Below are 27477 nucleotides of genomic sequence, written 5' to 3'. Positions count from 1 at the left end.
TGTTTTTTTTCTCTCCCTCCTTTTTTAAATAGTGGGGTTACATTTGCCACCCTCCAATCTGTAGGAACTGCTCCAGAGTCGATAGAATTTTGGAAGATGACCACCAATGCATCCACTATAGCTTCTACACCAGGAAGAACACTACCTATCTCATGCTGTCTGCATTGATACTCCTCTGGAGCCTTGGAAATGCCAAACGGCATGCGTAAACATCTGTATCTCCCAAACGGCATCCAGAATGCAGTTAGAAAAATGCTGCTTTCATCCAGCTTTACTTGCTGGTAATCATCCTTCGCATCTAGGATAGTGTAGATTTTGCCTTTGCAAGTTGTGGCAAAATTCCTTCAATGGTTGGCATGTGATAGTGAGATTTCTTCAGAGCTTTATTTAGATTCTTTGGGTCGATGCATATTCTCAACTTTTCAGGTTGTTTCACTGCTACCATGCTGCTAATCCATTCTGTAGGAGTTGTCACTTTCTTGATGTCTCCTTTCTTTTCCAGCTCTTCTATCTGGTCTTTCAGGCTGGCCTTGAGGGCAGCTGGAACTTTCCTTGGCAGATGCTGAATTGGTCTTACCCTCTCATCTACTTCAAGATGATATCCTCCAGGAAGACATCCTAAACCTGTAACAACATCGTTGTACTCCTTTAGGATCTGTTCCGTGGTCAATGGTTTAATGTGTTGCGGTACATTACAAATCTCTTTTTGCATGTTAAGGATTACCAGTCCAAGCTTTAGACTTGCTCCGGCTGAAATGAGTGGCTTTTGCTTGCCGTCTATGATCTGGAACTCCATATATTCGTTCTCGTCATTGCATTGGGCTCTGAGTAATTTGTCCTCTCGGCACTATTATGGTGCCATCATATAGCCTCAACCTTACTTTTGAGGGCTTCATTTTTGGATCACCACGTTGAACCGTTTTGCACAGGTCTGTGAAGGTCAAGATATTGTATGACGCACCAGTGTCTATCTGACGCTTTATGTTGACTCGATATTCTCCTTCTGCAGTTATCATTCCAACAGTCACAAACCATTTATCAACTATTGACCTGACTGAACCAACCTGTTGTATGGTGTATACAGATTCATCAGAATCTTCGGCTGACATCTCTCCAGTGGCTATCTGTACCTGCTTGTTGTGCTTCCTTCCAGCTTCTTGGAGTGAGAACACTGCTTTCTCCGTGCTGGACACACCTTTTCCTTTGTGTGGTGTCCTCCGTGGTATTTTCATCCTGCCCTTTGTCGGTGATCTTTCTGCCCTTTCGGCTGGGAATGTCGACCAGCATAATGCAAGGCCTGGTCTGTTCTGCCATGAATATGCTCTCGCTGCTCATTTATAACCTCAGCACTTCTGGACATGCTGAACGATTTCCGGAGAGTAAGTCTGTCTTCTCTCAGTAGACGTGCACTCACTGTGGGACCTCTTATGCCTAATACAATCCTGTCTTTAATTAGATCTTTTAGTTGTGCAAATTCACAGAATTCTGTGAGCCGTGTTAATGCAGTCACATATTGATCAATGAACTCTTTTTCACCTTGGGCCCTAATATTGAATACATACCATTCATTAGTTACGTTCACTTGGTGTTCAAAGCGTGCCTTCAAGGCTTTCAAAATTTCTGTGCTTTTATTGTTCTTTGGAGAGATTTAGGGTGGAATTAATTTTGTAACAGTCTCTTCCCAACAGTGATAAAAGTGTAGTTACTCATAGCTGCTCTGGTTTGTTAATTAAACCTGTCCCAATTTTGTAATTTTGCCATTGTGAGTGAAAAAACTGCCAGTTCGGCTTCATATCACCTTTCATTTCAACTGGTGCCGGGTGAGGAAAATTTTCAGCTATTGTGCCTTACCCAGTGCTTTCAGTTGTGGCCTGCTGCTTTGTTCCTTTTCTCTGGCTTCCAGCAGCTCTGAACATTGTTGTTTTCCTCTTTTAGTAGCTGTGCTTCTATACAGCTCTTTAACACTCAATCGCAGTTGCACTCTGACACCATGTTACGAGCTCACAAGACAACAGTCTTGCTTGTACTGTGTCTTTATTGAACAGCCTTGTGATGGCTGCCTGCAGTGAGTGCCTCATGGGCAAGGTCACATGACTACAGCAAGCCAGGAGGCACAATAATACAGTATTGCACTTCTATCCCAAACAGTGGTGATGTTAGTTGACGGCTGAATGTTGGTCAGAACGCTATGAGAACAAGTGATTTTTAAAGTTGACTTGATAGAACCACAGTTTAAAATTCCATCTGAAAATTGGCACCTCCCACAATGCAACACAACACTCTCACTGCTTACATGTCAGCTAAGAATAGGCACTCAAGTGGTGCTTGAACTTATTAATTTCTGACTCAGAGGTGACAGTGCTAGGAACTGAGCCAGTTGACATTTTGATCATTTTAGAAAGCTTCAAGCCAGTGGAATGTTAATTTCAGAACAATTAGCAAGGTAGAATAGGTAGGTAACTGAATGATGACACTGATGCATGTGACAGTTGAGATCAGACAAGTAGACATTCACATTGCTGCTGTACTATAATTTTACATTTTTTAAAAATTGCTGATTCCTTCCCTCGCTTTAATTACAATTCCCTGGCCAAAGGAGAAAGCAGATTACTTGCTTCGACAACCTGTCAACAACACCATCAAGGAAGCTGCAGAAATATGCAGTAGTAAGTCATTCATTCTCTTCTGCCCCCAACTTTCTTGGAAGGTAGGGAGCTCAGATTTTTCACCTCCCTTTGGCAATATAACCACTCATTAAGTGAGTTCAGTTGCTGGGTTCACAACCCACGTTTTTGTGATACAGCACACTTATAGCATCAAAGCAGCAAACCATTGGAGTCCAGGTCCTTCCACAACCGCAGGATATCCCAAGATAACTTGACAACCATTGAAGAACTTTAAGTGTGGTCTCTATTGTAATGTAGAAAAACACAGCAGCTAAATTGTGTACAGAAAGTTACCAGATAATTTATTTTTAGTGATGTTCATTGAAGGATAAAAGTTGGTCGTGACACCAGGCTAAGCACTGCACTGAAATATCAGTCTAGTCTAGTCTCAGTGAGGTTTGAATCAGTGATCTTCTGGCTCAGAGGCATGAACTTGGCTTTTTCTTCATGCCAATTTTGTTCATTTTGGTAGTATAAATGACATACAACACTTCTTGGTGATTTTTAGTGTAGTTAGTTTTCTCCCCTTACCTCTTCTGCTGAAGTGTGAACTTCCCTGCTGCCATATGGTTCTATAGGTGCTGGTCATCTCACGTATCTCACTGAACATCCATGCATAAGCACTTCCAGCAAGGGTTGCTGGATAGCAATTAATAGTGGAAACACTGGCTGATTTTCCCCCCCATTAACTGGAAGGGACTGAAACCAACTATGATTCATTGCTATTGCTACTCCAGTTGAGATGAATTAAGAGCACAAAATTGACAGAACCTAGAGCCTTTATCGCCTGTATGGTTGAGCAACTCACTGGATATACTCCTTGACATCTTCAAATACCTTGCATACTGTGCAAAGACTTGGTGGGCTTCTCAGATTCACAGCAAACTACTGCAGTGTTTATTTAACTGTTATATGCCATATATTTTCACCCCATGATTTCAGCTTTTATGAAATTTAGTCAAAAAATTAAACAATTTTTATAAAACTACTTTATTAATTTTTTTGTAAAAAATCAGGACCTATTTTGATAAAATGCTTACTGCATAATCTTAAAGTGCCAAAGGCAGCACCGTAATCCATGTCAATCTGGGAGCTACTGAACAAATTACTGTTTGCATAATGCTAGATTAAAGTGGATCACTGAGAACCTGACCTATTTTACGGCCTTAAAAGCAAGATGATCACGGCAGTCGCGACAGTCTGAAGCCAATTTAAAAGTAGTGGACTTATTTTTCTTTTATTTCTCTGTTCCAATGTTTTTCATTCCATTCAAACTCCTGGAAAGCAGGGTCAGCTGATAATTTGAGTTACAATCCCGTCAATGGCTTCAATGGCAACATCATTCTGCGCACAGCTAATAAGTGGCTATGTCCCGCCCCCATGGCAAGATACTTAGCAACAGATTAAACACCAGCAACCTTGCCAAGAGCTGAGAACTTGTGGTTTACATACAGCTGCAACGTACTTTGAATAAGAACATAAGAAATAGAAGCAGGAGTAGACCATAAGGCCCCTCGAGCCTGCTCTGCTATTCAATTTGGTCATGGCTGATCCTCAGCCTCAACTCCACTTTCCCGCCCGCTCCCCATATCCCCAAAAATCTGCATCTCAGCCTTAAATATATTCAACGATGGAGTATCCACAATACTCTAGGGTAGAGAATTCCAAAGATTCACAACCTTCTGACTGAAGGAATTTCTCCTCATCTCTAAATGATCGGCCCCTTATTCAGAGACTGTGTCCCAGTGTTCTAGATTCCCTCGCTAGGAGAAACAACCTCTTAGTGTCTACTCTATCAAGCCCCTTCAGAATCTTGTATGTTTCAACGAGATCACCTCTCATCCTTCTGAATTCCAGAGAGTATAGCCCAACCCTCTCATCCCAGGAACTAATCTAGTGAACATTTGCTATACCGCCTCCAATGCAAGTATATCCTTCTTTGGATATGGAGGCCAAAACTGCGCACAGTACTCCAAGCATGGTCTCATCAAAGCCCTGTACAATTGTCACAAACTTCCTTATTCTTGTACTCCAATTCCCTTGCAATAAAGGCCAACATGCCATTTACCTTCCTAATTGCTTGCTGTACCTGCAGGCTAACTTTGTGTTCTTTGTACAAGTACACAGTTCCTCTGAATATTAACGTTTAAAAGTTTCAGGTCTTTTAAAAAAAAAAGTCTGGTTTTCTTTTCTTACTGCCAAAGTGAATAACCTCACACTTCCCCACATTATACTCCATCTGTTCCCTTGTTTCCCACTCACTTAGCCAGTCTATATCTCTTTGCAACCCCTTTGTAACCTCCTCACAGCTTACATTCCCACTTAGCTTTGTACAGTTAGTAAACTTAGTTACATTACTCTCAGTCTCTTAGACTAAGTCATTAATATAGATTGTAAATAGCTGAGGTCCTAGCTCTGATCCTTGAGGCACTCCACTAGTCACAGCCTGCCAACTTGAAAATGCCCCGTTTATCTCTACTCTCTACTTCCTGTCCCTTAACCAAACCTCTATCCATGCTCATATATTATCCCCAACCCCATGAGCCCTTATCTTGCATATTAACCTTTTCTGTGGCAACTTATCGAATGCCTTTTGGAAATCCAAGCTCCCTGACTCTAATAAATTTGTCAAACACAATTTCCCTTTCATAAAATCATGTTGACTTTGTCTGATCCATACAATGATTTTCTAAGTGCAGTATTAAGACTTAATAATAGATTCTAGCATTTTCCCGACGACTGATGTCAGGCTAATTGGCCTGTAGTTCCCCATTTTTCTCTCTCCCTCCTTCCTTGAATAGCGGTGTTACATCTGCTAACTTTCAATTCACTGGGACCATTAAATTCGAGAATCTAGGGAATTTTTGAAAATCATAACCAGCACATCCACTATTTCTACAGCCATCTCTTTTAGAACCTTAGGATGTAGGCCATCAGGTGCTGGGGTTTGTTGGATTTTAGTCCCTTAAGTTTGTCCAATACTTTTTTCTACTGATATTAATTATCTTAAGTTCTTCACGCTTACTAGTCCCTTCGTTACCTTCGGTTTCTCGTACATAATTTGTGTCTTCTACTGTGAAGACACACACAAAATATTTGTTCAATGTCTGTGCCATTTCCTCATTCCCCATGATAATTTCTCCTGTCTCTGCCTCTAAGAGACCAACATTCACTTTAGCTACTCTCCTTTTTACATACATGTAAAAGCTCTTACAATCTGTTTTTAATATTCCTGGCCAGTTTACTACCATGTTCTTTTTTTTTCCCTTTTTATTAAATTTTTGGTGGTCCTTTGCTGATTTCTAGAACAGTCTCAATCCTTAGGCTGACTTCTCTTCTTTGCCATATTACAAGCCTTTTCTTTTAATCTACAAAGTGATTCCCGACAACGCAGTGGCCTGCTGACGTCACCTGGTCCATCTTCACGCATGCGTGATAAAGTGTCATCGGGTATCCCCCTGCACCCCCCCCCCCCCCCCCAAAATTCGGCTGAATGGGAGACTTAGAGGCTGGAGCTCACTCCAGGCCTCGACGCTTCCTCCCCTCAGCTGCGCGCTCCAGAACTCGCTGCTCCACCCCACTCCCCTGGCTGATTACTCCTCACTTCGCGCCACCCTGCTCTCCGGCCACTCACTCCCCACTTACACCACCCACCCCACCCACAATCCCCTGCCCCGCTCTCCGGCTGCTCGCTCCCTGCCTCCCCCCCACCCTCACCCCAGCCACCAGATCCAGGCCGCGCCTGGAGGAGGAGGGGAGAAAGCGAGTTGCTGAGGGGGAGAGCGGCCAGTGGAGCGGGAGCTAGAAGCTGCGTTCAGGTGAAATCAGTCTTGGTCAGTCATATAAACGAATCACAATAACGAATTGGCAGCACATTTTATACTCTGCCCAATTTCCTTTTCCATCAGTCGGGATGCTAATTCACTATCTTCCAATGGAAATTCAATCATAAAATTCCTTTTGTATTTATTAGGGTTTCTGGAATAGTAAGTAGATCTGAGGATTACAGTTAGTATCCTATTACTACATAGCAGCATATTATTGGGCGTCCATCCAACCTAAATCAAGGTTAGTTTGCTAGAACAATACAGCTATAAGCATTTCCTGTGATAAATTGAACCACGCCATCTTTAATTCTGGCAACTTCCTGTACATTGCAGACACTGACGTTCCAGTTGAACAGTGCATCTGCGCATGTGCAAGTACTGCGCCACCTAGTGGTTGCGTTGTCAGCAAACGCAGCCTTATCCCGCGTTGGTTGCATAACATTGTTCCAGGAAATAGTCATGAAAGCACTCTACAAGCTCAGCTTCCAGTCCACCTTTGTCAATTTGATTGGTCCAGTCTATATGAAGATGGAAGTCCTCCACAGTTATTACATTGCCTTTGTTACAAGCTCCAATTATTCCTTACTTAATGCTGTGTCCAATGGTATAACTACTGTTAGGGGGCCTATAAACAACTCCCACCAGCATTTTCCGAGCTTTATTATTCCTAGTCTCCACCCATACTAAATCTACTTCCTGATTTTCTGAGCCAAGATCCTTTCTCACTACTGTCCTTATGTTATCCTCTACTATCAGGTCTACTTCTCCTCCTTTTCCATTCTGTCTGTCTTTTAAAAATGTTGTGTACCCTGGAATATTTATTCCCCAATCTTGGTCATCTTGTAATCATGTCTCTGTAATGGCAATTAGATCTAACCATTTATCTCTATTCGTGCTACTAGTTCATCTATCTTATTGCGAATGCTTTGTACATTCAGATAAGGAGCTTTTCTTTTATTATTATTTGCATGGACCTTATTCTCTGTTGCAGTATTACTATTAAAATCTCTGTTCCTACCTGTCCCACTCTGCTTGTCTTTACCCAAATCAATACACTGTTCTATTGTCTCAACTTTTCTCTTTAGATTTCTAAATCTCCCTTCACCCACTCTCAGTTTTACTTCATCTTTGAGATAGAAAGCTAGATTCCAGTGCAGGATGACTCAATGGCACCCAGAAACCTCTCGAGTCAGAAGGTCATGAGTCAAAGGCTCACTCCAGAATTTGAGTAGATAATCAAGGCTGTCACTTCAGTGCATTGCTGAAAAAGAATCACATTGTGAGAAATCGGATACTTGATAAACAACTTAAATTTATATACGGCCTTTATCATAGTAAAACATCCCAAGGTACTTCACAGGAACATTATCAAACAAAATTTGACAACATGTCACACAAGGGATGTGAGGACAAATGACCAAGCGTTTGGTCAAAGAGGAAAGCTTTAAGGAACATCTTAAGGAGCAGAGTTCTGGATAAGATTAGGTTCACACAAGGTGCACGATGGGAAGTCAGCCAGGATTGCGTTGGGAATGGTCAAGTCTGGAGGTAACAAAGGCATTAGTGAAGGTTTTTGCAGAACAGCTCAGGAAGGGGCAGACTCAGGCAATGTAACGGAGGTGGAAATAAGGGGTCTTAGTGTTGACATATATGTGTTAGAAGCGCACCTCAGGGTCAAATATGGCAACAAGGTTGCAATCAGTCTAGTTCAACTCAGACAATTACCAGGGAGAGGGATGAAGTCAGTGACGGGCACTGAAGACAACGGCTTTGGTCTTCCCAATATTTAATTGGGGGAAATTTCCGATCATCCAGTACTAGACGTCAGACAAGCAGTGTACCAATTTAGAGACAGTGGAGGAGTCGAGAGAGGTGGTGGTGAGGTAGAGCTGGTTGCTGTCATTGAAAACATGTCAGGTTTCACATGTACAATGAAATCACCAAGGGGCAGCATGAAGATGAGAAATAGGAAAGAATCAAGGATAGATGCTTGAGGGACACCAAAGACAACGGTGCAGGAGTGGGAAGAGAAGCCACAGCAGGTATTCTTTGGCTGATTAGATAGATAAGAATGGAGTCAGGTGAATGCAGTCCCACTCAGCTGGACGATAGAGGAAAGATATTGAAGGAAGATGGTGTGGCCAACCACATCAAAGGCTGCAGATAGGTCAAGAAGGAGGAGGAGGAATAGTTTGCCAGTCACACAGGTGGTCATTTGGGACATTGATCAGAGCAGTTTTGGCACTGTGACAAGGATAGAAATCTAATTGGAGGGTTTCTAACATGGAGTTCCGGGAAAGATGGGCACGGATTTGCGAGACACCACCACATTCAAGGATATTGGAGAGAAAAGACAGCTTAGAGATGGGTGGACGTTTGCAAGGACAGAGGGGTCAAGAGTTGTTTTCTTTGAAGAAACATTAAACCAAGGTCCTGTTCGTCTTTTAGGTGAATGTAAAAGATCCCATGGCATCATTGGCAAAGGAACAATAGAATTCTCCCAGTGTTCTGGCCAACATTGATCACTCAAACACCACTACCAAAGCAGATTAACTGATCATTTATCTATATTTGCCAGACTTAGAATCATAGAGTCGTACAGCATAGAAACAGGCCCTTCGGCCCACCATGTCCATGCCGACCATAATGCCTATATATACTAATCCCACCTGCCTGCATTAATTCCACATCCCTCTATGCCTTTTTCATTCAAGTACCTGTCCAGATGCCTCTTAAATGTTGCTACTGTTCCTGCCTCCACCGCCTATGTATACAGCTACATTGGCTGTGAAGTGCTCAAGAACATGTCAAGGATGTAAAAATCACTATATGGGCTGAATTTAGCGTTCCGGTTGCAGCTTCTGGCAGCAGACCTGCAATCACATGGCAGGCGGCCAATTATAATAATGGAGGCGAGGGGCTGGCCAATTACGTGCTGGAGGCAGGATTCGAGGTGCCGAATACGGCACTGGATGACTCTGGAGTAGGTGCTGGTGCCATATTTAAAGCCCTGCCAGCCCTGCTTTCATTGCTGCCTTTAGTCATTTGTGGTTTACTGCTGAAATTGGTGTTGGAGTGACTCCTGGACCCCTTCCCCCCACCCCACTCCGACAAAGATGCTGCAGGATGGCAGAGGCAAGACACTGGGTGGCCCCATGGTTTAACAATGCCTCCCTGGAGATTCCAAGCAAACTTGGATGGTGATCGCAGAGGAGGTTAGCAGCCGTGGGATCACCTCCTGAACACGGGTACAATGCAGGAAAAGAGAGTCAACAACTTCCTTCGGTCTGCCAAGTTGAGCACACCATACAACTCTCCTGTTTAGAGTTTGCATGTGGCTATGCAGCAGGCAGCACGACATGGGGAAGGATGCACCACAAATGCGTAGGTGAAGGGGGTTAGGCATCACCACATCCTGCCAGATGCATGGTTGCATCTTTGCCACAGGTCATTATCTTATGAAGCTCACCCCATCACCTCCCCAGAGAGCTGATGTGGGGATGAGCCATATAGGAAACCCCAGCAGGGGACAATGGGCTGCCACTAGCACAACTGTCCTGTAGCTCTTCCTGCGATGTATTACTGTCTCCCACTTTCTATTTGCAGGACAAGCGGGCCCATAACAGGGAGACCCTGTGGACTGCCGGAGGAATTGCAGACATAAGGTTTCTCTCAGCAGCTGAGAATGAAGCACTGGAGTTAGCGGGGAGCCAGGGCAGCCGCTCAATAGCGGATGGTGATTGTGCAGTCTCTGTGCAAGAGAGTGAGCATTGTTTTCAAATCAACATACTTCTGGAGATCCACATCATGCATGGATATTATGACAAGATCAGTACAGCCTAACCAACACATGTTTGTGTTTTCTCGTGCAGGTTGACATCTGCGAGAGACTGCATCAGAAGGGAGAACAAGAGTCAACCCATGAGGAGCAGCAGTCAGAAGATGACAGGTCCTATGACTCTTCTGCACCTTCCACCAGCACAAATACTTTCACCTTGGTGCATTTGTGCTTGGCATTAGAATCAGGGTCACAAGCTGATGAGAGCATCACACACGTGTCTGAGCAGCTGGCTGAGGTCGAGACAGCTGAGGGCTCTGTTATTCAGTGGATTGTGGGTGGACAGACCCATGCTGAGCCTCAGGCTGATAAGGAGCCTCAGGTTTCATCAGCACAGGGTATGCTGGAGTTGCAGAGAGAAGTAAGACAACATCTGGTGGAGATGCCAGAGGCCATAGGAAGCCATGAGCAGACATTGGAGGAGTCCATCCATGCCATGAGTGCTGCCATGTCTCAGGCATGTGAGTGCATGGCTTCTTCTGTCGAGAGATTGGCCATCCTCAGAGAGCCAGATCCCACAGACCTGCATACCATCGCCTTGGTCACAAGCGCAACACAGCAGAGGCAAGGAGAGAGAAGGACAAGGTGCTTGGGCTCTACTCCAGCTCCTCGTCCTTCTCTGGGAGCAGGGAGGTTCAAGTAAGCCTTGAAAGGAAGGAGAGGCTGACCTCCACATTTGGGGGCTCCCCTCCGGCTGCCCCGAGTGTGGACAGTGGTTCTACAACCCCTCCACCAGTGAGCCCAACTCCATAATGCCAGAGGAGAGTTCTGCAACTCAGTAGGCCAGGGCCCTCCAGGCCTCAGGCAGCGAGAGGATGCCCGCTGAAGTCATCACAAGCCAAGGGGCAGCATGATCAGCAGCCTGCCTCCACCCCAAATGCTAGTGCAGTGGTCATAAAAGCACTCAAAAACATATAAAGAAAAACCCCTAGACATATTTGGGGTTTCACAGATGCTTGACATGTGCCATTTGTTTTGTGTTGTAAAGTTTTTCCGTTTTTGAAGTTGACTTAATTGTGGAAAATGCTTATTCTTTCATGCCTTAATTGTGGGATGCTGACTTCGCCCTACTCCCATAGTGGGCTGCCAGGGTAAGCACACCCCTCCTTTGGCAAGTTTCTCAATTGGGCTAGAGTGCATGGTTAAACTGGGTACTAGGCATGGAAACCAAATAGAAAGGAGGCAACAGGCTGGATGCTTTCAGGCAAGTCTTTATTGCTTTCACTCTGAGAGGCCATCACAGTGGCTGGAAGCTGTCTCTTGCCTCCTTAGCCCATCACTCAATGTGCCTGGGCTCCGATGCAAGGGCTTCAACATCCAATGCTGCCTACTCATTAGCCTCCCTCTGTGTCCTCTTCGTCGATTGAGGAGTGACAATCAATCCTGTCCTCTTCAGGCAAGGCCTCCCCTCTCTGCAGAGCTAGATTGCGCAATATGGGATGGGCAATAAATGCTGGGCAAGCCAGCGATGCCCACATCCCATGAATGAATAAAAAAACCCACCACAATACACAAGATCTTCATTGAGGCATACTACAGGGCTCCACCCAGATCGATCCAGGCACCGGAATTTCAATTTTAGCAGTCCAATGGCTTGTTCGATGGTCGCTCAGGTGGAGCCATGGCAAGTGTTGTACCTCTCCTTTGCTGCAGTGCAAGAGTTCCTCACAGGCATCCATAGTCATGTCTTCAATGGCTAGCCTTTGTCCCTGATTGTCCATTCCTGAAGGCGAATGGGGGCCTGAAAAGCTGCGGCACTTGGAACTGTTGAAGTACGTACGCGTCGTGGTTGCTTCCCGGGAAGCAGGCACACACCTGCTGGAAACATTTCAGTGGTCACTGACCAGTTGAACATTGATGGAATGAAAGCCCTTCCTGTTGATGAAAACAGCTGGCTGGTCTATGGGAGCCTGGATGGCCACGTGCAAGCAGTCTATCACCTCTTGCACCTGGGGGAATCCAGCAATGGCACCCCCCCACAAGTCCGATGGCCCACTGTGCCTGACTGTTATGTTTGGTCTGGTAGTATATATGTCGCCAGCCCTCTTGAACAGGGCATTGGTCACTCCTTAGTGCAGCAGCGGGCTTTTGCCTGGGAGAACCTATACATGTCCCCATGAATCCCTGGAAAGATCCAGACGTGTAAAAATTAAGTGCCACTGTGACCACCGGATCCCACAGGTCACAACTTGTCCTGCAGCATGCTGCATAGGTCAGTGACGGCCTCCCTGGAGAACCACAATCTTCGCTGACAATGCCACTTGGACATTTGGAGGTGGCTGAGGCAAGCCCAGTACGCTCTCTGGCACAGATGGGCCCTTCTTGACATGTTTGGCTGCTGTTGCTCTTGTCATGGAGCTTCATGAGCAGACACAACTGCCTTTTGGCCCTCCCTCCATTGGAGGTGCTGCATCACACCAGGGGGGTTCACAAAAACAGGGTGTATGAGACCCACGCCAGGTGATTAGTAGGCCTCCAGAGTGCTGTCCTTGCAGAGACGAAGTTGCCTTGGCAGCTTTGCCTATGCTCCTATCAACTTACACACTGATGGCCCTCAGTGCCCACCCTTTCTGACAGCCAACCCCCTCACCCGATAGTATGGCCGCCCAACCGTCTCACCCAACAGTTTGGCCACACGTACAGACGACCTGACTGTATGGCCACCCGTGCCGACCACCTGAGACCCAGCCCACCTGTTACTGTCACTGGAGACCAAACGCAGGTGTGCCAACCAGCCAAGGCCACCTGGTACTGTTACCCAACACCAAGCCCACCCATGCAGACCACCCGAAACCAAGTCCAACCATGCAGAACACAGAGCACTGCAGGCCAACAATGGACTCCACTCCCCCCAATTCCCCCATCAAGCGCCGATCATGTCTGCCTATCCATCGTGGCACTGAGGCCTCGCAAGTGCCTGAGAGGGTGGTAGAGACAGAAAGCCTTAATGCATTTAAAAAAAACATTTGAACATGCACTTGCAGTGCCGTAACCTACAGGGCTACGGACCAAGAGTGAAAGGTGGGATTAAGCTGGATAGCACTTCCTCAGCCGGTATGGCCACGATGGGCTGCATGGCCTATTTTGTTAATTATTCTGTTAATTTTTCAATGTTTCTATAAAACCTGATTTTATTTGCCTCTTTCTACAGAATACCAAATTTTTCTTGCAATCTTATCAATAATTTGGCTGAAGTTTGGCATAGTTTGTTAGATCACTAATACACTGCTCAGCATCCTCAGGCATTTTCAGTTTATTGGCTGCAAAACATTAACTTTTGAGGCTCCCTAAACAGCTCAGTTAGATAAGGCAATAAGTAGCTGAACTGTACACATCTAGAAGGCTTCGAGTTCACTCTCACATCTGAATTAATTCATCTCAAGGGTAGGGCAGGGATGGGGTGGTTGGTAGAGCAATTGGCTTCACTGATTCTGGACGATGGAGAGGAAAACCAGCCATTGCTAGCCAGTGACCTTTGCCGATGTGTGGACACTGGGTAGATACGCATGCCGCTGATGAATGCTACCATCAACCTGCTCCAACTCACTGTCTCAGGACACATACTAAAAATGATAACAAGTGGTTCCCATTGTCCATGAAATGTTGCCCAGAAAGCACTCAACATCTTTATAAATGGCAGGAGGAGACACAAAATTGGCAGGCAGAGAAAAAAAGAGAAATGGATATATTAAAAAAAATCTAAATTGTCACTGTCACAACCAGAAAAATTCATTGAGTGACAATAAAGGTCAGAGGCCTGGACTTTGCTGTGAGCAGTGAAGGAGTGGCTTTCACTGTTCACCTCGTGCACAGTTGCCCATAGACTTTTAGCAGGCATGTCAGCCCAGGCCTCCAGTCATCCAGTGTCTGTTTGAATTCAGCACCTACTATGAATGTCTGTGAACAGGAGAAGCAGCAGGAAAACTCCTCAATCAATCAAACTGAAGAATCCTTACTGAGACACTCAGATTGCAACGCAGGAAGTAAAAAACAGGAAATAAGTTACATTTAAATCATTAGGAAGTGAAATAGATTGGGATTTACACATGGAATTAAGGAAAGATATAAAAGGAAAATGGAAAGATATTAAAACAATTATTTTAATTATGGATTTAAAATCTGAAACATTAATTTTCCTGATGGAATGAGACTCTACACTTGTAAAACTATTTTACTCAGAATCAGATAAATTGTTCAGCAGTAATCATCACTTACTAGGCTATTAAAAGCTCAGCTGCTCCTGGTTGTGCAAAGTCTAACTTTTCATCTGTCTTTAGAGCATTAAGAGTGTGTCGTCTAATTTGACACCATTACAATAATCTCTGTGCAAATCCTATCAACAAAGACAACAGCGCAGCCTGTGGAAGATCAGGGTATCACTGACAGCAACCTTTGGATTTCTACATTTAACAGTGCATGTGTGGGTGCAGAAGTAGCCGTCAGTTTTACCCAGTAAAAATGGCAAGCACTGACAGCCTTGCACTCATTGATGCAGAAAAATCTGGCCACTAGTAATACGGTGACTGTGCAAATATGAAAACTACTTTGGGAATTGCCAGCCTACATAAGTAGGATCTGCTAACATAACTAATGTTCAGGAATTATTTGTAATAAGCACCTTGAACTTCCTCCCCGATCACCATAATTTAGATTTCCACTGCAGCCTGCCCCTCTAATTTGCTTGCTACACGCTGACATTTTTAAAATCATAGGCAATGTATTTTGACCAGAATATTAATATTTATGGGAATAGAGGCCGTTTTCAAAACAAACTTGACATTTTTAAAAGTGATTTTTTTTTTTTAAAGTCAGACCATTTCTTCTGGGCTGTGACATGAGAATTCTGCATTTCACATGATGCACACCAACATATGACTTCAGGAATATGAATTTTAATAAGTTTACTTACTTGCGTTGGAATATTTCTTCTTCTTTTTTCAAGTTATTTTCCATTCTATTGACTTTGTCCTCTAGTTCCTTTATCCTGATAGACAAAAGAGAAACTTAAAATATACAAAACTTCCTGTGCATACAGAATCACTCAGAGATTTATCCAATCCAAAACTTTGCAAGAAAATGAAAGCTTCGATTCCATTTTGTAAGGTCAATAACATTTCAAAAATCACAGCTTTTAAGGCCTTAACGCATTGCAATCCCTTCTGTCCTGGACAAAGGAACTTTGCTACATGATGGAATATAAAGTTACTGCAATAATAATCAGTTCATATTTTACCCAAAAATCTAAGTATGATTAGTTGAAAAGATGTCATGAAATGATGAATAATTTTTTATACCCATACACTAATTGAGATCAGCAGACGATCCTCAGTGACCGAAATCTGCCAGCAACAGGTCAAGAGCTTCCAACAAAAAGTTATATCGAGTTACATTGAGTGTATGCACAGAAACAGACTATTTGACCCCATTGGTCCAGTGAGAGGAACTTATGGACTTCTTTGTCAATAAGATCAAGACCAGACGATCAGCTGGATCTGCCGCATCCCTCCCTTCTGCTAGCCCACCTGGCCAAACCTCCTCTAATCTCCTCTCTGTCCTAACCTCGCATCTTTCTCTAGTTTTTCTCCCATCTCCCCTCAAGCCCTATCTGAGCTCATCTTGTCCACGAGACCCACCTCCAACTTGCTCAATCCTATTCCTATTAAACTGCTGACCACCCAACGTCCCCGCCTGGTCCCCAAGTTAGCAGATATTGTTAATGGTTCTCTCTTCAGGTGTTGTCCCTCTCTCCTTTAAATCTGCTGTCATTAATCCTCTCCTCAAAAAAAACAAACCTTGAATCCACCTGCCTTGCAAACTACCATCCCATCTTCAACCTCCCTTGCCTCTCAAAAGTTCTTGAATGTGTTGTTACCTCCCAAATTCATTCCCATCTTTCTGGGTACTCCATGTTTGAATCCCTCCAGTCATGTTCCACTCCTGCCACAGTATTGAAACAGCTCTTATCAAAGTCACAAAAGAACATCTTATGTGACTGTAACAAAGGTAAACTTTCCCTCCACGTCCTTCTTGATCTGTCTGCAGCCTTTGACACAGTTGACCACACCAAGCTTCTCCAACATCTTGCCAATGCCATCCAGCTGTGTGGGACTGTTATTATCTGGTTCCTTTTTTATCTATCTAATCGTAACCAGAGATTCACTTGCAATCGCTTCTCTTCCTGCTCCCACACCGTTATCTCCATCTTTGATCTCTGATCTATCCTTGGCCCCCTCAGATTTCTCATCAACATGTTGCCTCTCGGTGACATCATCTGAAAGCACAGCATCAGTTTTCACATGTATTCTGACGGCACCCAGCTCTACCTCATCACCACCTCTCTCGATTCCTCCACTGTTGCTAATCTATCAGACTGCTTATCCAACATCCAGTACTGAAATTTCCTCCAATTAACTATTGGGAAGAATTAAGTCATCATTTTTCAGTTCCTCTCCAAACTCTGTTCCCTAGCTACTGACTCCATTCCTCTCCCTGGCAACAGTCTGAAAGTAAGCCCATCTGTTTGCAACTTTGGTGTCACATTTGACCCAGAGAAGAGCTTCCAACCTCAGATTCGCAGCATCACTAACACCACCTATTTCCACCTTCATAACCTCACCTGACTTCACAGCTGTCTTAGCTCATCTGCTGCTGAAACCCTCATTCATGCCTTCATTACCTCTAGTCTTCACTATCCCAATGCACTCCTGGCTGGCCTCCCACATTCTACCCTCTGTAAACCGGAGGTCATGCAAAACTCTGCTGCCTGCATCTTAGCCAAGTCCCAGTCACCTATCACACCTGGGCTCACTGACCTGTGTTGGCTCCTGGTCAAGCAACATCTTGATTATAAAATACTCATCCTCGTTTTCAAATCCTTTCATGGCCTCACCTCTTCCTGTCTTTGCAACCTCTGCCAGTCACACAATCCTCCAAGATTTCTGCGCTGCTCTAATTCTGGCCTCGAGCATCCCCGATTTTAATCATCCCATCATCGGTGACTGCACCTTCAGTAGCCTCAGCCCAAAACTCTGGAATACCCTCACAACACTGGCCTGAATTTTATCAGCGTGCTGCGCTCCATGATGGTGCTGTCAACTCGGTGGCCTTCCGACACACAAGTGCCGCCGAGGAGCCCCCACAATATTGTGCGCAGGGGCTCATTTAAATGGAGCGGACAGAGCAGCCACCCCCGATGACTGTGCTGGGGCTGCCTCTGTGTCCCCAGCAACGGCGTCTGGCCCCTCTGCACAGGGCACCATTTTAAAGGGCTTTAAGCCCTTAGAATTACTTTTAAAGATGCAGCATTCTTAAATGTTTATTAAAAAATAATAATGATGTGGATGGCCCTTCCCCAATCTTCAATGGTCAGTTCAATGCCCGAAATGATCAACTTTTTCCCTACCCGAACTTTACCCCCCAAACCTCTAACATTTGGCCTATAACCCCTTCCCACCATTCCCACATCCAATAAAAATTGATTTCCCCACTCCTCCCGCCGTGAAAATCTTATTCCTTCCCCTTCACCAACAGGTTCTCACCTTGGAACGCCGTGCGGAGTTCCGAAGGTGCGCGGAACACGAATGACGGCCGTAAAATCAGCGTGGGACGGCCGCCGCCTGCAGGTAAGTACAGTTACATCTTACTAACATTAATTTGCATGTGGAGATGAAGTGCCCGCCACCAGGCTGCAGGGCGGCCGCACCGAGGTCACCCCGCTGCCAGTAATATGCAGCAGCCCATTCTCAACGTTGCGGGTCCAGGAGGGCCTCTCCCCACAGAATGTTACCGGCTTCCACGTCGCGACCCACAGCGTTGAGGGGTCAGTAAAATTCAGCCCACTGTTTGAACTCACTTTCCTCCTTTAAGACACTCCTTAAAACCTACCTCTTTGACCAAGCTTTTGGTCATCTGAACTAATATTATTCTAAGTGACAGTGTCATTTTGTGAAGGGCCTTCGGATGTTTCATTATGTTAAATATTTGTTGTTACAGTCATAACGTCATAGAGTTATACAACACAGAAACAGGCCCTTTGGCCCATCAAGTCTGTGCCAGCCATCAAGCCCCTAACTATTTTAATCCCATTTTCCAGTACTTGGCCTGTAGCCTTTTATGCTATGGCGTTTCAAGTGCTCATCTAAATATTTCTTAAATGTTGTGAGGTTCCTGCCTCTACCACCCGTTCAGGCAGTCTGTTCCTGATTCCAACCACCTCTGGGTGAAAAAAAGTTTCCTCAAATCCCCTCTAAACCTCCTGCCCTTTATCTTAAATCTGTGGCCCCTGGTTATTGACCCTTCCGCTAAGGGAAAAAGTTTCTTCCTATCTAATCAATCAGTGCCCCTCATAAATTTTGTATACCTCAATCAGATCCCCCCTCAGTCTTCTCTGCTCTAAGGAAAACAATCCTAGCCTTTCCAATCTCTCTTTATATCTGAAATGCTCCAGCCCAGGCAACATCCTGGTGAATCTCCTCTGCACCCTCTCCAGTGCAATCACATCCTTCCTATAGTGTGGTGACCAGAACTGCACACAGTACTCCAGCTGTGGCCTAACTAGCATTTTATACAGCACCATCATAAACTCCCTGCTCTTATATTCTATGCCTTGGCTAATAAAGACAAGTATCCCATATGCCTTCCTAACCACCTTATCTACCTGTGCTACTTCCTTCAGTGATCTATGGGCAAGTATACCAAGGTCCCTCCGACCCTCTGTACTTTTAGTATCCTACCATCCATTGTATATTCCCTTGCCTTGTTAGTCCTCCCAAAATGCAAAACCTCACACTTCTCAGGATTAAATTCCATTTACCACTGCTCCGCCCATCTATATCGTCCTGTAATCGAAGGCTTTCCTCCTCACTATTTACGACACCACCAATTTTCATGTCATCTGCGAACTTACTGGTCATACCTCCTATATTCACGTCTAAATCATTAATGTGCACTACAAACAGCAAGGGTCCCAGCACCCATCCCTGCGGTATCACCCTCTGCCTCCTGTTGTTGTAATAATACTCATTGCTACATAGATGTTGATGAGCAAAAAAAAAAATGTAGATTTTTTTAAAAAAAACTTTGCTTCCCCAATTTTCTTCTCCGCTCCTGAAGGAATTGAGTTTGATGCATGTCAGTTGTCCTAACTCAAGTGGCTATCAAATCTTGTGTGACCCATGACCAAGAGCAATGGTGAACTATTTGAACCTGGGGAGGAGGAATGGGTAGAAATCATAATTAAACCTAATCCTATCATCCAATGTTCACATGCAAACTTCCAGAGTAGGAATGTCTCATTTCCTAATGTACTGGCACAGAGGCCAATTATGGTACACTTGCTGAAATCAGCTAACCCAGCATAGACCATGAAATGAGTTCATGTTTCTGATCAGGGATGATCACCTCATATACTGTTATGAAGATGCATCTTTATTTTTGTTTAGTTTTTTTGGGGGGGGCTCATATTTAAATTGTGGAGATGGATTCATTGGAAGGCTGAAGATTTTATAAATGCTGGACTTTGTTTTACTGTTCATTGAAAGGACACTGAGATGCAAAGAATGACAAACAACAAACAAAGAACAGTACAGCACAGGAACAGGCCATTCGGCCCTCCAAGCCTGCGCTGATCTTGATGCCTGTCTAAACTGGACTGATGTTGTTTGAAAACAAACTTTGCTGGAAATCATATGCTTTAAGCTCAATACACAACATAAACCTTGGTGACCTGGGGAAGATGTTTACAGAGAAGCCACTTTCCAAGGCTTATGGAGGTCAGGAGGTTGACTTTCTGTTTGTAGTTTTGCTTCAGGGGTATTGTTTTGGTTCAGTTGGGTGTGAACTGTTTTGAAGACAGTTGGTGTTTTGCCCGCCAAGGAAAAAGAAACCCCAGCTCATTTTGCCTGCACCTATCTAAAGAGGCCCTGTGAAGGCCAGCGTGTCAGCTCCTCCTTCCTCCTGTCTTCGGAAAAACTCTGCAATTCAAGTGTGTGTTGGCTGAAACGCCTGAAGCCACATGTCTCCTAAAAAGCCTACCAGATGATTCCTCGACATCTCCAGAACGAATTGCTTCTGAAAAGATCCCAGTGACCCATCTCCGTATACCCGGATGCCAGACCACAAGGAACAACTGACTTCCTTCCATATTTTCTCTTTCATCTTCCAGAATTAGCAAGTATTTGGCCAAAGTATTCTTTTTTCTGGTAACCGAACTCCGTAGACAGAATTTCTGTATTTTTTTTGTGTGTGTGCGAGTGCGGGCGTGTGCGTGTGTGGGGCGGGGGGGGGGGGTAATTTAAAAAAGGGAACTTTCATATTTCAATGTGTGTTAATGCTTTGTTTCGGTACTGGATAAGCTTTGTTTGATAATGAACTGATAATTTTGTTGTTTATTAAAGAAACCTGGTTGGTGTATTTTGTTCTAGGATAAAAAGAGTAGAGATTTTGATTGACTGAATCGGTAACTGGGTAAACATTTTAGCAACATATGTTGTGACCTGCGGAGAAGTGGGTCTAGAAATGACAGTGCACTCCTCCCACCTCGGTTGTAACAATACCATTAAATCAGGGCTAGTTTTAATCACTTAAGCAAATAGAAAATTTTTCAGATTATTTTTTCCAAATTGGCCAGGGTATTGATCTGATATTTCACCTCTCCCAGGCTATTTTAAAACAGCCTATGCAAATGTTTCCCATTGACTCAACTTCAGTCAATTTGAACCATAAAAGGTGTATTTTTCTTTAATTATACAATGCCTAATGGTGTTAATAGTTTATGATAGAGGGCAGTACCTGAAAATGCAGAGGGGCTTCTGTTTATGATCTCATTTAAAGACGGCACCTCCGACAGTACTGCACTGGAGTGCCAGCCTGCATTATGTGCTCAAATCTCTGGAGTAGGACTTGAACCCCAGCTTTCTGATCAGAGGAGAGACTGCCACAACTGGACCACAGCTGATACTTAAGAGAATTTCAATCAACTGAATATACATTGGAAATTCATAGGTGTTTTAGTTAGTATATGTAATGCAATAACTCTTCATCTTCCAATCCAAAAGATAAGCCACAAGCCCAGCTTTCAACTTGACTTGGTAATAGCTATTTAGATAGTGTGTAGAGAGTGAAGTTGTAGCATTCCTGGAATGGCAGCGATCACATTATTAAGTTTGACATTGTTATAACCAGGTGAGAAAGGGGTCTCGGGCACCCCTCTCAGCTTCTTCCTGGTTTGGCCATAACAGGGTTTAAGTTTTAAAACACCATGTTTTAGCTTCCCTCTCAGTGAGTCCTTGCTCACTGTTCTCTAATTGCAATGGTAAAGAAATCAACCAGACAGGTTTTCTCAGATTTGAACAAGAAAGTTTATTAATCTCAAAACTCTAATTCAGTTAAAACTACTAAAAATTCGTGACGCAACCAGGCTAGAATGCATACGCGATAAACACACACACACACAAATAGAGACAGAGGAAGAGAAAGAAGGGAAAAGGTTTGAAATAATAGCTGGAGTTCAGTTACTGGCTTTGGGTTTAATGCAAAGTCTTTGATTGCAGTTCTTGTTGGGACCCAGTGCACACTTTCACTTGTTTCGCTGGTCTTCTGTCCTGAGGCTTAAGTTACTTCCGTAGGTCCCTGGAATGTTGCTTGAGAGAGAAAGAGAGACAGGGAGAGACCTTCCTTCTCTTCTGTCTTCAAATTGCAGTCTCTCTTTTCTGTGTGGCACAATTCAAACAACTCTAAGTTGACCAGCAGGTTAGTCATGTGACTAGCTCCTTATTTGGAACAACACCTCCTGCGCGATTTTGTGCATTCCTTCAAGCTTAGCAGACACTCTCAGTGGGGGAATGGGGTGGAATACTGGCTCAATGACATATAATGTCTCTTGATCAAAATCCATCCGGCTAATTGAATCAGGGAGCCACTCCCATTGTCTTCTCCAGGCAACTGTCTTTTAGAATGCAAATGTGCCGCCATGTTTTCAGCCACTGATGTTGTCTTTTTAAACAAGTTATTTCAAGTCCAGTAACAGTTCAAAAACAATGTTCCATATGTCAAAATTAATATGTCTCATTTCTGGCAGGTGTCGTTTCTGTCACAATGTGATCTGGGATTCACAACTGCCAAAGGATAAAGATAGAGGTATACAATTTTTAAGAAGGACAAGTTCAAGGCAATGAGGAAAGAGCTTGAAGCAAATTGTTGAAATGAACTGTTTATCATTTCAGTTGAGGAAGTTTAGAAATCCTTGAGTTAGAAGCTCAAGAGGGAAACCAATGGTTAAGGAACATTCATAAACATCTTAAAAGGATGGGAAAAAGGAAATCTGGAATAAGCACAACTGCAGATGCTAAATATAGCAGTAAGAAAATCTTCCAGTATCACATTAGTAAGAAAGCAGGGAAGAGATGTGAACCCTAAAAGGGTGATATCAGAACTGAAATTGAGGATGAGTTACTGACCCTATTTTGTTGACAGCAAAACTGTCAGTGTTCACCATTATTACCCATTTCCCTTTGCCTAGCTTTGCTCCCCTAATAAAGTAACTGTTGTTTACTTCTCAAGCTAGTTTCGTTTTCGCAGACCACATTTCATCTCCTGCTATTTTAAACTTAGATTGTAGATTTTAATGAGGAACTTTGTCAAAGGTTTTCTGGAGGCCTTGGTACAGAATGTTACAAGGTTTCCCTTAGTTCACTTCACTTCAGCAATTTCTGGAGTCGCACATGCACAGTTAAACACGGAAATCCAGAAATAGCTGTCCATGATTCTACATTTCGTCGTAGCATATGCTGCAATCAAGTAGAAATCACAGAACTAAAGAGTACTTGCTCTTTTACAATATTAGTTTTGCTGTAAAAACCCTTGAAATGTTTACACCTTGTTAAATGAGGTGTAAATGGGTTTTAACTGTGGACTATCATAATTACTGCTGAACAGCCTCGCAGCTCCTGAAAATCTAATTTTATATTTGTGAAATGTCAAATTTCACCATGATTAAAAAAATTGATGATTTTTTCTAAAGAAAAGTTTATGATATTTTACCTTCCAGCTTAATCCTATGTGTATGTCCCAATTACAATAAAAAATTTTACATAAAGTGAAATAAAAAAATTTACCTCCTCTCTCCTCACTATCCCAGGCCCCAAACACTCCTTTCAGGTGAAGCAGCGATTTACTTGTATTTCTTTCAATGTAGTATACTGTATTCGCTGCTCACAATGTGGTCTCCTCTACATTGGGGAGACCAAACGCAGACTGGGTGACTGCTTTGCGGAACACCTCCGCTCAGTCTGCAAGCAGGACCCCGAGCTTCCGGTTGCTTGCCATTTCAACACTCCCCCTTGCTCTCATGTTCACATCTCTGTCCTGGGATTGCTGCAGTGTTCCTGTGAACATCAACGCAAGCTCGAGGAACAGCATCTCATCTACCGATTAGGCACACTACAGCCTGCAGGACTGAACATTGAGTTCAATCATTGCAGAGCATGACAGCCCCCCATTTTACTTTAGTTTTTAGTTATTTTTTCTTCTTTTCTTTTTTACATTTTTTACAATCTTTTTTTTGCATTTATTTCATTTCATCTTAGTTTGTTCAGTTTGCTTACCCATTGTTTTTTTTCAGGTTTGCACTTGCTGCTGCTCAATATTCAGGCCGTTAACACCGAATCTGTACTAATGCTTTGTCTTTCAACACACCATTAACATATTGTTTGCCTTTGCTCCATGACCTTTTGGTCAGCTATGTGGCCTTGTCCAATCTACACCTTCTCCTTTGTTATCTCTTGCCCCACCCCCACCTCACTTGCTTATAACCTGTGATTTTTCTAATATTTGTCAGTTCCGAAGAAGGGTCACTGACCCGAAACGTTAACTCTGCTTCCCTCTCCACAGATGCTGCCAGACCTGCTGAGTGGTTCCAGCATTTCTGGTTTTTATTTCAGATTTCCAGCACCCGCAGCATTTTGCTTTTATTAAAAAAAGTGAGATAGATTCAGTGCATTTTTCTTCCTGGTTTGCTGTCTGTGAGAAGACTTTACTGTGATTGGTTGCTTACTCTGCTTGATGATATCACTAATGCTGGACACTGGAAATCCCCTTGACTGGATGCCAGATTTAAACTGGCATTGGAAAAAGGGGAAATCCACACCAAATGGCCTTGAGAGCACTCAATTGGGCACCTGGACACAGAGATCACTGATGGAGCCAAGCTATCAATAAAAGCACTCGTTTCCATGTCATTTACAAATCCAGTAATCAATAAATCCAGAGCACACCCTTGTAGAACTCTACACTATTCACCCCACCAAGCCAGAGTATTGCATATTTATCAACATATTCTGCTACCTATTTTCAAACTTATTTCCAGTTCATGCAGTTAATTTCATTCATGTTCATCTGTTTTTGAGATGATCAGCGTTCGGGATGTTAGTGCTAGGAAATGAAACTCTTCCAGTTCAGGCACTATCTGTTAGCATCAAGTTCCTTCTGTTCTGCCCCAATGTGTTTCAGATCCAACTTCTGAAAAACATCAATTTCTCACACCAACCATCTGAACATCTGAATCAGGCTACCAATTAGAGCCAAATTAGGGACAGTTGTAAGCCCACATCCATCATGAACACGATAAAGAACGTCCAAACCCATTTCAAATAGAATCCTCACACTTTTATTCCAGTAGCCTGGATTTGGTCTCGAGTCCTGTAAAGGGAATGCCACGATCCTACCCACTTCCAAATATCTTTACAGCTCTTTAAAAGCTTCACATACAGACGTGTATAACAAAATAAGAAAACTACATCCATTAGATAATAGTCATACATTGATGACAAAAATACAAAAGATTACACAGATGGTCTGCAAGTCATATTTCAAAAGGATTTAATAAAAAATGGAAATTTTTTAAACACAAACCTGAATTCTTTTAAGGTGACTACATCTTTCAATTCCCACTCTTTTCTTTGATGCTCTTTTTCCATTTGACGGTTTGTTTTCTCTGCTCTTTGAAGTGATTCTGCAGCCTTTGCTCCTGCTTCCTTCAAGACTTCCAACTCTTTTGACAGAAGTTTCACCTGTAATGGTCAAATATAGGTCAACATAAAAATGTTCCTTTACTCTTCTAAGTCTACATTCTGTGGCAATGTATGCAAATAATAAAATTCTTCAACTGCATTTTGTTGCAGAATTTATATCGACATTACATAAAGCAAGAATTTTCATGGAAGTCTGAGCTTATCAGCTAAATGCAACTGATCATTTAAAAATGATACAAATTGATGTCATCTCCTCCCTCTTCGCCGCCCATTCTCTCTCCTCCTCTCTGCTCTCCCTCCTTTCTGCATTTCCACTCCCTCCTCCAATTATTCATTCGAAATCCAGTTGACCTAAAAACTAAATTTGATATTGATTGAAACATGCAATGCCATCAGACATCATCAAGTACAATTTATATGAAGTTGAGGAGAAGCAGGATGGAGGAGTGACCAGGGTTGCACATACATTTGTCTTGCATCAGCTCGAGTTGGTAAAAATGTGAAAGTGCTCTCAGATCACTGAAAATAGCTCCAAAGGAATCAGTATACCCTGGTTTTATGCTATGTTACAAACATGGGTCTGCTGTAGTTACCTTCTGGTTCAGCAATACCTTAAGGAGTTCGGAACATCTTACTTTTATGGGAATTAACTCTCGCTGCCCTATGTCTACTTACACAAATGCATAACCCAATTATGTCACAATAGGAACTTGTGATCTGGATCAGATACTTGTATTTTTCACTTGCATATTCTAAAAGTGCACTGAGTGAACACTTGGTGAGATAAGATATAGAGAATCAAGGTACTTTATTTCCCATCTGATGAACATATAGAACAGTTATAATTGGATTTACTTATTTCCATCAATACAGCATGTCTTTGTGCAATATAAAAATACTGAATATGCTATTCTACCCCACTGCAGTGGGTTCACTTGCTTTTCTAACTGTTTCTTCTTGTATTTCATCATTCTTGTGGCTTTTGATGCCCGACTGCCTGATTTCCCCGAAAGCCAGACTGTACTTGATGTCAGTTTTACTTTTTTTTCAGGCTGTTCACATCCAGAAAAAGATCCAAAACATACTAACAAAATGGATGTGAGGCATTTACCACTTACTGAAACAAGCTAATGAATAGCTCAATATCTGCAGTCAAGGAGAAGACAATGTCAAAACTAGCTCAGAAGCATCTCAACTATATCATCTCAGACCTTTTTTTCTTTATTTACAGAAAGACACTAGTCTTTACAATACAATAGGCTGAATTCTATAAGTCTGCCGCAAAAACAAATGGCAGCCCACGCCAAAGAACCGTCACGCTTCCAAGCTCATTTAAATAGCCGGGTTGCCCCCACCCACCCACTCTCTGATCACGTGGAGGGGCGGGCTACCGTCCCCGGCAATGGCGTCAGCTGCCTGTGCACATGCAGCTGACGCCATTTTTAAAGGGCTGTTAGACCTACTGGAAAATGTAAGTATTTAAAGTTAAATGGCATTAAAAAATATATACCTCTCTTTTGCCCTGCTCCCACTCCCCAATAACAAATTAATTATTTTTCCTCCCCCCCCAAAACACTTATCTTTACCATCAGACCTTTCCCCACGACTATACAAACTTTAAACTATATACCTTCCCACCACATCCCCTACACCCCTTACATTAATTTGACCCCATCCACCGCCCACCCTCCCCCATGCTGAGAAACTTACCTTCTCCCCCCTCCCCACTAGTGTCGCGGAGTGAAGATCACGGTGGAACCTCAGGAGGCAACGGGAGAGTAATTAATGCTGGTATTTTAATTTATTTAAATATTTAAATTGCTGTCCCGTCACAGAGTGGCAGTGTTTGGGGTGTGGGGGGGGGGGTTGCCATGAGGCCTCGCCGCCACTGGCAATACCGGGCCAGGCCCTGCCGGCGTTGAGGTCCATGGTGGGCCTCATCCAGGGCAATCTTCAGCCCCCCCACCCTACCACGGATCCAGACGTCAAGGACACTACAGAATCCAACCCCATGTTTAAAGTAACTTGTTTTATTTCCAATCCTTCTGTGCAAAATGGTCAAAAAAGTCCAGAACAGTGACAGACTAGCAATTTACTGTTCAATTCACTCCCAATACTGG

General features: G+C 43.5%; 1 protein-coding gene across 4 annotated transcripts in view; it reads right to left on the bottom strand.

The window, feature by feature from the left end:
* Nucleotides 1-27477, bottom strand: part of ccdc57 (coiled-coil domain containing 57) — a 199656-nt gene that overhangs the window by 128604 nt on the left and 43575 nt on the right. For all 4 annotated transcript variants that reach the window (XM_068058163.1, XM_068058165.1, XM_068058166.1 and 1 more), the window contains exons 5-6: nt 25239-25396; nt 15241-15315 (exon numbers count right to left, since the gene is read on the bottom strand). In XM_068058163.1, coding sequence (XP_067914264.1) covers nt 15241-15315; nt 25239-25396 — 233 coding nt within the window. The remainder of the gene's footprint in view (nt 1-15240; nt 15316-25238; nt 25397-27477) is intronic.

This window comes from Heterodontus francisci, chromosome 26, assembly GCF_036365525.1.
Source record: "Heterodontus francisci isolate sHetFra1 chromosome 26, sHetFra1.hap1, whole genome shotgun sequence".
Lineage (NCBI taxonomy): Eukaryota > Metazoa > Chordata > Chondrichthyes > Heterodontiformes > Heterodontidae > Heterodontus > Heterodontus francisci.
This window is presented reverse-complemented; position numbering and strand designations above follow the sequence as displayed.